The 15,065-nt window shown below is 51.5% G+C and overlaps 3 protein-coding genes across 9 annotated transcripts in view; 2 read left to right on the forward strand and 1 right to left on the reverse strand.

Annotated features, from left to right (window-relative positions):
* Positions 1-15,065, forward strand: part of LOC114802910 (delta(14)-sterol reductase-like) — a 212,756-nt gene that overhangs the window by 143,461 nt on the left and 54,230 nt on the right. The gene's annotated exons all lie outside the window — the stretch shown is intronic.
* Positions 1-15,065, reverse strand: part of srp9 (signal recognition particle 9) — a 38,205-nt gene that overhangs the window by 6,923 nt on the left and 16,217 nt on the right. The gene's annotated exons all lie outside the window — the stretch shown is intronic.
* The window catches only part of enah (ENAH actin regulator), a 59,716-nt gene that overhangs the window by 3,119 nt on the left and 41,532 nt on the right, over positions 1-15,065 (forward strand). For 4 of the 7 annotated variants that reach the window (XM_029002046.1, XM_029002051.1, XM_029002052.1 and 1 more), the window contains exon 1: positions 14,140-14,243. The exons of 1 other annotated variant lie outside the window; for it this stretch is intronic. In XM_029002046.1, the coding sequence (XP_028857879.1) occupies positions 14,155-14,243 (89 nt within the window). In that variant the 5' untranslated portion in view covers positions 14,140-14,154. Of the gene's footprint in view, positions 1-10,889; positions 11,095-14,139; positions 14,244-15,065 lie in introns of those variants that run through there. 2 more of the 7 variants (XM_029002048.1, XM_029002047.1) reach the window with 2 other exon arrangements.

The raw sequence follows: 15,065 nt of genomic DNA on the forward strand, positions 1-15,065 counted from the left end.
CAGGCTGGACCCTGCTTGCGGATGTGGTGCCAGGTGCTCGGAGGAGGAACGTTGAGGTTGTAGGAGCAGAGAGCGGCACCTGTGGTGTCTGCTCTGTGTGGGCTGGTGAGAAGTTCTCGAGAGTGACTGACTGCTTGAGGAATGGAAATAGGTTGAAAACGTTCACATCTTCCAGGCAGTCTGGTGGAGTCTCATCTTTCGTTCCTGTAGATAAGGTTTTCCCACTGAGGTCCAGGACTGCTTTTCTTCTACTATTTCTGTTTTTAACAGATGTTGGACTGGATGAAGATTTTAAAAGTGTTCATGGTGGCCATGGAATTGAAATGGTGGAATTGACCATGCAGAAATGCTTTGCAGCGCTGAGGGAAACGTTCTTCTTTATCGCTTCTTTTTTTAATTTTTTTTTATTTGTTTAAAGACCTCCTACCAGCTCGGTTTCTCCAAGTCTGTCTCGTCCAGTTGAGTGGGACTCCTGGTGATGGATGAGTTATGCCCCCTTGTTCTGCTCCGAGACAGAGCCGGCGTGTCTCCGCGGCATCGATCAGCGTTACGGCTGGCAGCCTTCGTCGACCTTATCGGCCACGTAGGTCGGAAGGCATGTGAGGTCAGAGGGTCGAAGTGTGAATCCGTGACCTCATGTTTTTCATGTCAATTAATATGAAGCTACGTCACAGTGCAATTTCTCTTTATTACGTGACGAAACGCTGGAATATGGGACCTTAATTTTGTTTTACTGTTTGAATAATAAATCATTAAGTGTTAAGCTATTTAGTCTGTTCTTCATTTCTTTAGTAGTATTTTATTAATTTTATCGTATTTGTTCAGTGTGGTTAATTTTTATTGCGTTACTGGTGTCTATGCCCGTTTACCGATCGGCGGTCGGGACGAGTCAGGGAGGACAACCCCTTGTACTCCCTCCCCACTCGTCTCTCCTGTCTCCGTCCCCCATGTGCTTTTCATCAGCTGCTACGTCCCTCCCCCCAGCGTACGTCCCCCAGATTTATTGCAGTTCTTTTTCTGACACCAAGTAGAACCTTTTAAGGGGGGGGGGAATTGGGTCAGTGGTGGCCTAGCGGTTAAGGAAGCGGCCCCGTAATCAGAAGGTTGCCGGTTCGAATCCCGATCCGCCAAGGTGCCACTGAGCAAAGCACCGTCCCCACACACTGCTCCCCGGGCGCCTGTCATGGCCGCCCACTGCTCACTCAGGGTGATGGTTAAATACAGAGGACACGTTTCACTGTGTGCACCGTGACTTTCTGACTCAGAATGGCTGTGCTGGATGTACGGCGTTCTGTAAGCTCTTCTGGACGAGCTTCTTGTGAGTCCCCGAGGTCCAGATGTGCTCTGGCGTCTGCACATCCGGGATTAGGCAGCTGTGTGCGCGCCCGGCGGCATCTGGACGGCCGAGATTAGCGCTGCCCGCTCTCAGCCCGGGTACGGCTGGGATTACGGCCGCGTACTCAGGTGGGCTCATGCTGAGGATCAGAGCCCTGGCAGCCCGGGCCGGGGTCAGACGTCGTAAGGAACGGGACGCCGGTGTGGTTGACACGTCTCCTCCGGCGCCTGTAGAACTGCAGAACGGGCTCCGCCGGTGAGAATAACCCACGTGAGCTTGTGTAAGACAATGGGAGGTGTGTGTGTGTGTGTGTGTGTGTGTGTGTGTGTGTGTGTGTGTGTGTGTTTAGGAGGAACGCCAGAAGGAGCACAGGGACGTGGCGAATTCACCCTTTTCTCGTCCTCCACCTCCCTCCTTTCCCTCCACTGTGAAGGACCATAGCCTTCGTAGCCGTAGCGGCGGTCCCGGTCTTCCGCCGCAAGGCGCCCTGGGGCTGTGTGTGGGTGTTGGGATGGAGATAATTACCCCGTCCATGCCCTCACGGTCACGCCGACAGCGAGTTCCCCGCTTCCCTTTACTCCAGCTTTGCATGCACGGTTCGGTTCCGTATACGTCCTTGCTGTGGGAAGTGTTGCCTTGGCAACGTGCTGATTTGGAGACGCAAAGATGGGTGCTTGTTTAAAGCCGCGGAGGAATGTGAAGTAAAGTGAGAGGGGACCCCGCCCACGCCTCGCCCCCACATCAAGAGCGACTCTCAACAAACATGTCCCCCTTTTGTCTGGCCAACAATGGCGGGGGACCCCGAAAGTGAATCTCTTGACAACAGTGCCCCCCCGGATCCTCCCTGAAAGAGAATGTTGCCTTTGTGGCCATTCCGGGCCAAGTGTTGGTGAAAAAGGGGCGGAGCTTTGTGGTTTTGTTGCTGTTGGACGCATTATGCTGCCGGAGACCTGAACGGCCGGTTTTACCGAATACCCCTCACAGCCTGTTCAGCTCCGAGTGAATTAGTCCTTGTGTTTAACCCTCTCTGAGTGTTCTGTGGGAGGAAAAAGTTACCGCGCTCTACACAGTCTTACAGAGTCCAGTCCCATTTCCAAAGTTCTATAATCTCTGAGGGTTAAGTGGGACTGTCCTTTTGTAGATGTGACCTTCATATCAGGCCTCGCTTCAACACAGAGACGACACTTCAGGGGACCCAGGACATCTAGTTTTTTAAGAACTGGTTACGGAGTTGCTACATCTCTAGAAATCATCTCCACGCTGCACATTTCTAATGAAAAGACGGCGGCCGGAGAACAATGGCGCGTTTAACTGGCCGCGGAGGAGAGCTAGACGCCAAACCAGGAGAGCGGGGAGTTAGCGCGCCAGTTCAGATAACGCTCCTGTGTGGACTTTTTTTTTTTTTTTTTTTTTTTTTTTTAAACTTTACTCTAAAGTGTCCTCATGTGGAGACGTGCGAGGTTTTTGTTTGCCAGGTGGCCGGGACGGTCCAGCAGCTGACCTAGGCTCCAGTCCCCATGCAGCTGTCACAGCCGCATGTGGCAGGGGGCTCGGTCCCTTCACCCCCGACAAATGTAATGTACTTTTCTGCTGACCAGCGTCTCCCACTCCCCCCAAACCAACATGGCGGCGGCCGTCTGTGTAGCGGTTGGTCGACTCGGCGCCTTCCTGTTGCTGGTGATTCTGTTTGGTTTGTTATACAGGGTGGACCGTTTACATGGATGCACCTTAATAAAATGGGAATGGTTGGTGACATTGAACACATTTTATAAGTGGTCAGAAACCTCTAAATAACTCATGAATAAAGTTACGTTAAAACCAAGCACAGCACTGTTTTTCTTGTGAAATTACCAATAAATTTGAAGTGTCACATGACCGTCTTCCTATTGAAAAAAACAAAAAGTTGGATCCAAGATGGCCGACTTCAAAATGGCCACTATGGTCACCACCCATCTTGAAAAGTTTGCCCCCTCACATATACTAATGTGCCACAAACAGGACGTTAATATCACCAACCATTCCCATTTTATTAAGGTGGATCCATGTAAATGGCCCACCCTGTAGAGATTTGCCCCTGGGGTCACTGGGCTACAAAAAAAAATAAAAAATCCTCCTCCAGATTTGGACTCTTATCTTAAAAATAAATAAATAAATATCCCCATATCTAGTGGTCAGAACTGAGCGTGCAACACTTCAATAAAATAATGTTTGCAATAAAAATATATGAAACTAAAGTGACTAAGACTGTGCGATGCGCGGGAGTACAATGTTGCTGGTCTAAAGTTTAACGTACGATGGCCGGTACTTACAACGGCATTCATCGTATGAATATATTAATTAAGCCTGATGTACTATGGAATAGAACATGTATAAACTGAACTTTCAATGTCTGGGTTACGATGATAATTTGCCTTGAATTTCATTGAAATTGGTGAAACGTTTACATTGCGAGAGGCAACAGCGTTTCAAATGTCTGCAGCGCATTTAAATTAAATTGCACAAAATCGCGCAAAGGAAGACGAGCTAGTTTATTTTTGGCGAGAATTTGGGAAAGGTTTGTGAACCAAGCGTAAAAAATGGAACTTCCCAGCGTGCCTGTATGACGTGGGACTGAAGAGCTCGACATTGTGACATTTTGTCTCCGTGACATTTTGCACCCCGTAAAACATTGGGAAGACACGTGCTTTGACGTGGTGTCAAACGTGTCCGTGTTGGACGATGTTCTAATCTCCAAGCTGGATTTAACTTGAGCTCGAAGTCGTGATTTGTCCAATAGGAATGCACCTAAATGTAAACCGTCTCGCTGAGAGGTCCGGGTTTTGAGGGTTTAGGGGAGGATTGGGGGTGGCCACCCCTGTCCTGAGGGGGGATGATCTTACAAGCGGCATTTTCAAACGAATTCGTAGATGGAAGTGACTCGTCGTAAAAAGTAAAGCCCGTGCAGGTCGCAAAGTTTCGATTTTAGTGGTTTTAAATTCACACCCTCACCATTTTGGGGGTGATAATAATTCATGCTAATGAGTGGGGGGGAGGAGTGTGTTAACATCCACCAGTCAAACCAATTTTATTTTTCCCCTCTTCAGATTTATTCTGTGCATTATCCTGTGTGTGTGTGTGTGTGTGTGTCCAGGCTGCTGGCCATTTGGTAGCAGATGTCTGTTGGGTGGGGGTGGCTGGTGGACCCCTCGTTCAGCACAGGTCTGAGGAACACATTTTGTGGCCCAGCACAACTCCTCCATGGCTCTACTTTTCCCTCCTGCCCCTCCGTTAGTGACTCCCCTCGGTGGGGGTGGGTGCTTCTTTGGAACAGGTGGCCCAGTGTCGGCCCATCTGTCCCGGCAGTAACAGCTGTCCCCTGCCACCGTCCTCCGTCGGGAGTTACAACACAGCAGCTCTGTCTCCTTCTGCACGAGCTTCCATGTCCTCCTGGAACTGTGTGGAACGGGGAAACGGCCTGTATTTAATAGTTTATGCAGAGGCGTCCCCCCCCGGAGCAGCATAGCTGCTGTGCGGTAGTGCTGGGGTGCTAGTAGCTAGTAACACGCTCGCCCGAGCACCCGGGTTCGAACCCCACTTACTACCATCGTGTCCCCGAGCAGGACACTTAACCCTGAGTGTCTCCAGGGGGGGACTGTCCCTGTAAATACTGATTGTAGGGTGGTAGTAGCCTAGTGGGAAACACACTTGCCTATGAACCAGAAGACCCAGGTTCGAACCCCACTTACTAAGTACATTTTTACAGACGCCCTTATCTAGAGCGACTTGCAATCAGTAGTTGCAGGGACAGTCCCCCCCTGGAGACACTCAGGGTTAAGTGTCCTGCTCAGGGACACGATGGTAGTAAGTGGGGTTTGAACCTGGGTCTTCTGGTTCATAGGCGAGTGTGGTACCCACTAGGCTACTACCACCCCACTTACTACCATCATGTCCCTGAGCAGGACACTTAACCCTGAGTGTCTCCAGGGGGGGACTGTCCCTGTAACTACTGACTGTAAGGCGCTCTGGATAAGGACATCTGGTAAATGCTGTAAATGTAAACGAGTCTGCAGCCGCTGGACAGTGTGGACAGCGTGGACAGCGTGGACAGCGTGGACAGTGATGCCACTCTTCTGGTTTTAAGGCCCTCGCTGCACTTTTGTCGTTATGCGACGTTTCAAAACGAGTTCCGAATGGAAGGATGATTTAATTGTTGTTTTGGGTGCACGTGCATTAATGTTCCATTTTTAATACGTCAATCATCGTTTATCGCAATAATTCCTGTGCAAGTTTTCGTCCAACGTATACGATACGTGAAAACGTTGCCTGCAGCGATCCGTTTGACTTCATGTGAACGCGCGGCCGCGCTGGCGCTTCGAATTTGAGCAGGAAGCAGTCGTCATTCAGTCCGCACTCAGCCCGAGGCCACAAACGGAAGAAAACCGTATTTGAAAACGAAGCGATGCGATTCCACGACTCATTTCTCATCGTGATCGAATCGCGAGACCAGTGAAGGCTCGCACCTCCAGCGCGAATCTGTCGACTTGCTGTGAAATTTTCATTTACGAGGGTTCCGTTAAACCACAAGTGTCCTCGCTGCTAAATTCAGCTGTTCTGTCTTACACACACACACACACACACAGCGCGTCTTTCCTTCTGCTGTGGTGATGTTTGGAGACCTTCAGACCTTCACCTGTTGGGGTTAATGGACCTTTCATCCCGTCCCTGCTGAACAAAAGCCACGGTGGCTTATTTCTGGGACACTTTATTTTATTTTTTTTTTTAAAAGTGTGTATTCTAAACACACGTATCCAGGTCAGGGCGGGGCGGTTCATCTAACCTGCTTGTATTTGACCTTTCATGAGGGAACCGGAGCCCCTGGAACGCTATTTCGCAAATCCCAAGTGTCTTCTGTCTTTGTATGTGTGTGTGAGAGAGACGAGCTGAGGGGACGGGACTGAAGACGCAGCACTGCAGAGTCGGGCCGACTTGTGCTCCGCATACTAACTTCTCTCTTCTTTCATCTCAGACCCCCGCCCGTCTCTCTCTCTCTCTCTCTCTCTCTCTCTCTCTCTCTGGAATGTCTCCTGGAGACCCTCCTGTCCGGCGTTAACCGGGTTCAGGATCTCATTACTAATGGTTGCACGGGTCAACAGGATGAAAACCCCGTCTCAGGCCTGTCCCGTCAGAAGCGGAAAATACCGGCTATGAGTTTACCGCGAGAGTTAAACATCAGCTGTTGGTAGAAGAGAGACCACTGTACCTCGTGTGAGAAGTATGTTCTGGAAGAACACAAACACTTTGACGTCCTCATCTTAAAGATGTGCAAACGCTTGTTTACATAAAAAAAAAAAAAAAAGAATGTCCATGTGTCTAACAATGTCCAGGTTTGTCCAGCGAAAGACTTGAACGCAGCATTGCGTGTGTCCTAACGGCGTGTGTGAGGGGTCAACTTGGGGTCACGTCGCTTCTATCCCCGCTGGCCGCAGTTCGTGTTCAGTGCTGAACTCTGGGCTGAAAAGCCTGAGAATGTTGGCAGCGTTCTCATAAAATCTTCAAAAATGCAGAACTGTCCCGTAGCGACTTTATTTTGTTATTATTTGGTAGCGTAGTGGACAAGACAAAGTCCCAGGTTCAAACCCCACCTACTACAAGAACAACGTTTACTTCTTATTTAGTCCATAATCACACACGGTACGTCTCAATGGGCTTCGACTGACCCTACAGGTGACCCTTTACAAGGAAAAACTTCACTAAAAAGGTGGGAAGAGACGTTGGGAAGGAGTGATGCAGAGAGGGACGTCCTTCCAGGGTAGAGTGAGCCTGCAAGTGGTGTCAGTGATTTGTCCAAGAAGAGAAAAAGTCCTACAGTTGTAGAGGTGGAGAGGTCCACAGTGCAGCATAGAGCATCTGTCCATGTTTGGAGGTCCTGGACAGGGCAGAGTTGGTTTTAGTCCAGTGTCATGGTCTAGATTACGTGTCCGTTATGGTGTTACTGGTCCATTTGAAGATCCCTGAAGCTGTAGTTGTAACGGTGGTGGCGGCTGTGGTGACCCTCTGGTTCGTTTCATGCTGAGTCCTCGTTTAGCAGTTGTCAGGAACCAGGATTTATCTGCTGGTCTCTTCGCTGGGGTCTGTTGGTGGTCTGAACGCTTGATTCAGTATCTCGGAGAGAACAGACAGAAGCAGGTCAGACGGTGGCATCGTACGACTGGTTATGGTGGTATATTTTGTGGCCCGGTACCCTAACCAGCCTAACTAGGGTGAATTTAACACTGTCTGTGCTTACAGGGGTGATAACTGTGTGATAACATGGATTTTAACCCTGAGTGTCTCCAGGGGGGGACTGTCCCTACCACTACTGATCTGGTAAATGGTGCCTGGTAAATGCTGTAAGTTGGCCTCGCCTCCTTTAAATGCCCTGATCCCAGTGGACCGGAGCGCCTTATGAATTAATAGGAAGTCACATTTTGCGGCCAGCTCTCTAGCCTCCGTATACATGCAGCGGTTCAGGTTTCAGGGTCTCTGAGGCGGGTGGAAAGAACGCAGCCGAGCTTCGCCGGGCGCAGCGGGGTGGCGAGAAGCTGAGGTTTGTCCTCTGGGGCCTTCTTCACGTCTGAATGGAATGAAACGAAAGACAAGCCCACACCGTGGATGTGCTGCGGAGGTGTTGGCGCACCGGCTGAAAGAGCTGGAGCCGGCGTGGGACTCGTCGTAGGCTGGTTGCCACGTTCGGTACCACGGCGCTTGGGTTTCAACTCCATGTGGACCCCATTACGGAGCGGATGAGCGAAGCCGCCTTCCTCACCGGTTACGGGCAGAGAGAAGATCTGGCATGAAGGTGCGGAGGGTCCGGCTGCATGCCGGGGCTGTTATTAGGAGCTGAAAGGACAGGAGGAGCCGAGATGGACGTCCATAATCCGGGCAGAGGAAGTAGGATGTTCGAGAGCTGTCAGTCAAGCCTGCAGGCTCCTCCCCTTTTTGAAACTTTGTGCAAGAAAGACGCAGTTAAAACTACTGAATTAAAGAAATAAATAATATTGTACGTTATTTAGATGTTCTGAGCGTGATTCCGTTTCTCTGCTCCGCCATGAGCTTGCAGGATATGGACGTTGGTCAATAGGTTCTTTCTATTAACAAAAAGGTCAGGTGTCAATAACCCGGCCTTGTTCATAGATCAATAGTCTCCAAAGCAGCGCGACCTTTACGTCGTTTGTAATGTCCCTGGAAGAGGCTCGGTGTGTGTTTTGTATGAGTGATGCCGTGTTGTGTGTGTGTGTGTGTGTGTGTGTGGGGCGCTCTGGGCCGAGGGCTGGATTTCTGGTTCATGCTGTCATGTCTGAAAACAGACCAGTATCTCTGGGTGAACCGGTCCGCTGGTCTCCGGCTCGGCGGCGTGTCACGTTTCCGTCCTCCGCACTAGAAGAGTTGGGGTTTAAAAAAAAATTAAATTCCAGAATGCGGAAATGTTTAAAAAAAGCTCATCGTAGTCCACTTCAGCGTAGAAGTATTCTTCTCCTCCTCCTTTTTACCCTCGGTGCTATATTTAGTCTTTTAATCTGAACCATCTGTGCTGCTCCGTGGTTCGAACGGATGGATTTCGCCTCGTAACGTCTATTCGGCGATTGTTGTGAACGCCCGAGAACTTTATTCTCCTTCCTTTTGTAAAGAGCGCCACGCCCAACCGCAGGGACCGAGACGCCGATGAACTACACTGATGGGACCAAGTGGGCCGATTAGCCGTTTTAAAAGGACTCTAATATTTGGTTAAAACCTCGGTCATGTTTAATATTGGCGATAGATAGCCGAGGTCTAGATGCAGTGTAATACCGCGACTGTTCAAATTTACACTCATGACCGGGATATTTGTGGGCATGAAGTGTGAAAAAAGAAACACCGCAACACAGCACACGGTGAAACGTGTCTTCTGCATTTAACCGTTGCCCTTGCTGAGCAGTGGGCAGCCATGACAGGCGCCCGGTGACCAGCGTGTGGGGACGGGACCTTCATCAAGGGCACCTCAGTGGGGCCGCTTCCTTAACCGCTAGGCCCCCGCTGCCCCAAATGTGACTTAATAATGGCGGAAATTCTAAAAACCCAAGTTTCACACGTATAGATGAAGTGACGACGCCAGGGGGGGCGGGGCAGCAGGCTCCGCCTCTGATCGTACGGTAACTAATACGGCGCTACGCACCAGCAGCAACGTTTCCATGTTATAACCACTTCGAATTCGACTTGAATTCATCAGCTGAAACGCTGTGATGTGTATCGCAGTGTGGAGCTGCTTTCGTGTAATAACAGTTCGTCCAAAAGCGAGGATGGAGATGTTCTCCTTAAGGGCAGATTTGTCCATGAGGCTTGTCAGAATCGCTCACGTTCTTCTTCTGAGGCCCCGACCACAGGAGCTGTTTGACTTTGTGCCGGCAGACATGTTGTCGAGGGATCGCCGAGCCCCGCCCGGCTCTTGTTCTCGATTCCAGTCTGACTGTAGACCAGCCGAGCTGCTCCTCCCAGCGCATTTTCAGTTCCAGGCCTGTCGTAGCAACAAGATGGCCGCGCTGCCAGAACCTGCTGCGACTTATGGGAGTTGCGAGTTGTGGCTGCGACTGCTGTGACGCTCCACAATATTAAATCATTACATTTACGGCATTTACCAGACGCCCTTATCCAGAGCGCCTTTCAGTCAGTAGTGACGGGGACAGTCCCCCCTGGAGACACTCAGGGTTAAGTTTAGGGGCAGTGGTGGCCTAGCGGTTAAGGAAGCGGCCCCGTAATCAGAAGGTTGCTGGTTTGATTCCCGATCCGCCAAGGTACCACTGAGGTGCCACTGAGCAAAGCACCGTCCCCACACACTGCTCCCCGGCGCCCACTGCTCACTCAGGGTGGTGGTTAAATGCAGAGGACAAATTTCACCGTGTGCATCGTGTGCTGTGCTGCTGTGTATCACATGTGACAATCAAAAAAAAAAGTGTCCTGCCCAGGGACACTATGGTAGTAAGTGGGTTTGACCCTGGGTCTCCTGGTTCTGGTTCATACCCCGCTAGGCTCTACCACCTACTACTATGATCGGGTCTGTGATAGGAGAGCGAACACTGCAGGTCATCCCTCGTGTCCCGGAAATCTGGCGAATCCACCGGCCCTCGTCTCCACACCGGAACGACACCATTTACCAGACGCCCTTATCCAGAGCGACTTACAATCAGTGGTGACCGGGACAGTCCCCCCCCCTGGAGACACTCAGGGTTGAGTGTCCTGCTCAGGGACACAATGGTAGTTGGTGGGATTTGAACCTGGGTCTCCTGGTTCACAGGCGAGTGTGTTACCCACCAGGCTACCACCACCCAGGCTTGAGTTTAACACATCACACGGATGCAGGATGTTCATTGCTGCCATGATGGCAGCCACGGCCACGCCCGCATCATTAACAGCTAGTAATATCGCTTATTAGTCCACATGCTGCCCCGGTGAAGGCGGGGCCGCCGAGAGCCGGCCGATCTGAGCTCACGGCTCCGTTCGGTCAGCATGTTTATTCTGGGGCGAGGGCTACATTCTTTTGGGGGCCGCCGAGCCGGCCAAATTTAGCCCGCCAGGAGTGGTGCTGGTGGCAGGCGGCGGCGGAGGCGCGCAGTGCCGCCGGCAGCAGCTCAGCAGACGCCTCTCGGACGCGGCGGGACCGAGGGAAGCGGCCTCCTCCTCCTCCTCCTCCTGTCTTTATTTAAAGGGCTGGATTGAGTTCCCTCGGCCGGAGGTGCTGGAGCGACTGCTGAGATGACTCTTGACGTGTGAGTTAACCGGCGGGTTGAGTTGCGGCGCTCGTTTTAACCAAGAGTGGGGTGAAGTAGAGATTTTCTATGCCGTGAAACCAGTAGTTGGTCCCGTTTTTGTCCCCATTTGACCCACCGTCATGAGATGACTTAATTAAGCGTATGTACCGAGCAGCGTGTCTGCTAATGACGTTAATGAACTGCGGCTCGGGGCGGGTCTCCTAACTGGTCGCATGTCTGGCTGTAAGTGGTCCGGACGGAGCTGCTCGTCACCGTGACCCGGGCAGCCTGTTACGACTGATCCTGGGTCAGGCTTCATCTCCTGGTCCATAACAAACATTCTAGCGTCGCAGGACAGAACAGTGGGGAGAAAAAAAAAATAGTAAAAATCTGTATTTTTTTTTTTTTTTTTTTTTTTTTTTTTATTATTATTTTTTTATTTGGATTTTAATTGAGAAATATGATCCAAGACAATAATACATGGAATAGTTTCCTCAGCGTTTGCTGGTGGGCTTTGTGGAAATCCTTTTGAAGCCCCTTTCTGGACGATCGTCGCTGGTCCTGGCTCGAGCGCTGTGGCGGCGTCCCCGGCGGGACTTCCTCCGAAGCCGGCGAGGCCGTCCGCGTGCCGGAGCTCCGTGCCATATGTTTGTTGGCGGAGCAGATGGAGCTGGGACGTTGGGGACGTTGGGGCCGTTTTGTCCGGGGCTTGTGTATAAATTAGCGCCGGGCAGAGATTCCGGTCCGGGCTCGGCGGCTGCGCCACGCTTCTAGGTCCTCTTGACACGGCCTGTTCCACGTTTGTTGGGTGTAATAAAAACAATTACGTCTCCATCGCGCTAAAATATGTTCGTTCAGTCTTCCTCTTGCCTCTAGCACTTGAAGGGTTTGCTTCGTTCTCTACACGTTCCGTGTGTTCCAAGTTTGAATCGCTCTTGTGTCCAGAAATGTGCTCAATGCCAAAGATCTGTTCTGAATTAGCACCATTGCACTAATCCTCTGACAATAACAGGGTATTCTGTAGGTTTCCAGACTGCGGTGTCTTTACAAATTTACTGCAATGTCATTGGCCCTTTGGAAAAGGTCATGGGTCACTTATCCTTCAGTAGGACGTTTATTTATGTATTTGTCCTCACAGTGCGACTGTTCTGTGGCGTTTTCAAGGCCCTGTACTCCATGTGAAGGTCTGTGGATTCGCCAGCGACGCCCCTGATGGCGGTTTTCTTCTGTCTGTGATGGAACGTTCCGGAAGACGTTCTTCACGCACGTTCTGCCCGGTATTGTGATGTGACTGGCCTGGTCAGCTGTATATAGTAAGGTGGACTGCTGTGTTTGTGGTGAATTTGGTCTTGGTCCTCATCTGGCTTTGAAGTCGGTGGATCGGTGGATTGGATGGGAGTCGCTTAATTGAACCCAGAAGAGTGGAAAATTTGGCCCTTGAATTGCTGGAAATGTTTTTTTATTTTATTTTATTTAATTTAAAAAAAAAAATTCATTTTACTCCTATTCTGGGTTCTTTGTCGCTCTGATTTACTTTTTCGTGATGTTTTGGCAGCCATATTAGTTTTAGTGTCCTATTGTATCACAAGTGCTACCTTGACATGAATACTCAGTTGGTTCCAATGCAAAGATTATATCATATTTCATTTTTCTCCCTCCATTATAATTGTGCAGTTGCTGCCTAAATGAGCAGATTTTTGTGTGTTGTTTGAGCGCAGCAGAACTTGGCTTTTTAAAACCAGTTTTATTAAAAGCATACGAGTAAAAAGTCCAGCTTTGAGATCGGGTGACCTCAGCTCGACACGTAAACACGTTCGCGTTCTTGTGTGTGTTTTAAACCGTAAATGTTTTTGTAATTGTCACCCTCACTTTAGTGGCAGTGGCCCTAACGTCACAGTGTTGGGGGCCACCGGTCCCGGCGCGTGCCATTTGGAGACTGGCTCCCACGCGCCAGTCGGTACCAACCCAGCCGGTCTGAGGTGTGGGTGCCAGGCCTGAACTGCAGCGTGTGTGTGTGTGTGTGTGTGTGTGTGTGTGTGCGCGCCCTTTTAGAGAAATCTGGTGACTGCGTCTGTTTTTGTTTCTTCTGGAAGTGACAGTCACCACCTACGTTAAAATGATTTGGTTAATTCCGGCAGTGGTTTATTTAACCCCGTCTTATCCAGATCAGAAGACACGTTCCATAAGAAAGAGGGATCCGTGGAAAGTGTGAAAGTGGGTTATGATCTGCTGGAAAATGCTGTGGTGGGACAACAGGGGCAGTGGGGGTCTAGCGGTTAAGGAAGCGGCCCCGTAATCAGAAGGTTGCCGGTTCGAATCCTGAGCCGCCAAGGTGCCACTGAGGTGCCACTGAGCAAAGTACCGTCCCCACACACTGCTCCCCGGGCACCTGTCATGGCCGCCCACTACTCACCAAGGGTGATGGTTAAATACAGAGGACAAATTTCATTGTGTCACCGTGTGCTGCACTGCTGTGTATCACAAGTGACAACCCACTACATGGGTTCAGGGTTTGGTTACGGGTTTGTTCCGTTTCAGGTGACGTTCTGGTTGAATTTTCACCGTGACTGTATATTTTCGGCGTACCGATCACTCTTCTCTATCGCTGGTGGAGCGCGCTGTTCTTACGACAGCGACGGACCCGGCAGGTCAGGCCGCCACGTCTTTCTGCCATTTGGTCGAATCGGCGTTCCGTGGCTCGGGAGAAGGGGGGTGCGGTAATAACACCGTGCAGTGATTTCATCTTCGCCGAACGTGATCTTCCTCCTAACAACTGGCAGCGCTCGAACGCCTGTTGCCAGGTTACCCTCCGCTAGTGCGAGGCAGGGGAGGTGTGTGTGTGTGTGTGTGTGTGTGTGTGTTGCATGGTGAAGCCACCATTGATCCGCGGCCGCTCGTTTTAAATAATGAAGCGTTCCCGGAGAGCCGAGGCGGAATGAGTCGTCCGGCACCGTGATCTCCCCCCCCCCCCCCCCTCCCATCCGTTTTTTTGGCGAGGCGGACCGCGTCCTCGGCGGAAGCAGCCAGCGTTGTGGAGGTGGAGGAGGGGACGGCGGTGGGGAGGACTAATCCGGAGCCATGCAGCTGCACTCTGGCACGCGCTGCGCGGTGCCGGCCTTCATCCTGAGCGAAAGATGCTCCCTGTCTTCAAAGATGGAAGCGCACCGGTACGTAGACGCGGCGGCGGCGGGTAGTGATGCTGCGTGGCGGCGGTGCGAGGGAGGGGCCGCCCGTCAAAGCAACTGTTGCGGCACAGCCGACGCTCGGCACTGCCGGGACCGGAGCGGCGAGGTTGCGTAACGCGGCTGCTGGGGAAACTGCAGCTGGCAACCGCTGCAGGGGACGGTGTCTGTGGAGAGAAGTGTCCCCCGTCTCCACCCTGCCGGAGTCGTGTCCCCCGGTTTTCCCGCCATCCCGTGTTGCTAGGCTGACATGAACGAGAAGTGTGTGTGTGTGTGTGTGTGTGTGGAGGAAGAGTCCGTTCTTCTTGGAGGTAAAACGGAAGTTCTTTGTAATACTAACGTCTGGTGAGAAGGTCTTTTGTTCAGCCTTCTCTCACACTCCACCAACCAGTCCAGCTGGTCGTCTTTGTTTACGTTGGCGAGATCTTCGTGGTTCTCCTCTGACGACGTGGGATCTTCTGTGCCCTTCACCTTCTCCAAGGTTGCTTGGCCCGGGCTTTCTGGGGCCGAATGAGGGAACGCGCGTTGCGTTCTCGTTCCTTCTCTCGGCGTTCCGTGTGGAATTGGCGGTGTAGACTTTCGGAATGCTGGTTGGCGGGCCGGCGATGGGGGGGGGGAAAAGGAGCGCGCTGACGTTCCGGAACAATGTTTGCTCTGTAAACAGACTCCGCGAAGGCTGTTTCTCCAAATGTCGCCCGGCGCCTCGCGATTTAACTGCCGCTCTTAACACCGGGGGCCCGGAATGTGGGGCCGGGGGCCGTGACCCTGTCAGAACTTCCCTGGAGCACAAGCACGTCGAGCCCATGT

Source organism: Denticeps clupeoides, chromosome 14 (assembly GCF_900700375.1).
Source record: "Denticeps clupeoides chromosome 14, fDenClu1.1, whole genome shotgun sequence".
NCBI classification, from domain to species: domain Eukaryota; kingdom Metazoa; phylum Chordata; class Actinopteri; order Clupeiformes; family Denticipitidae; genus Denticeps; species Denticeps clupeoides.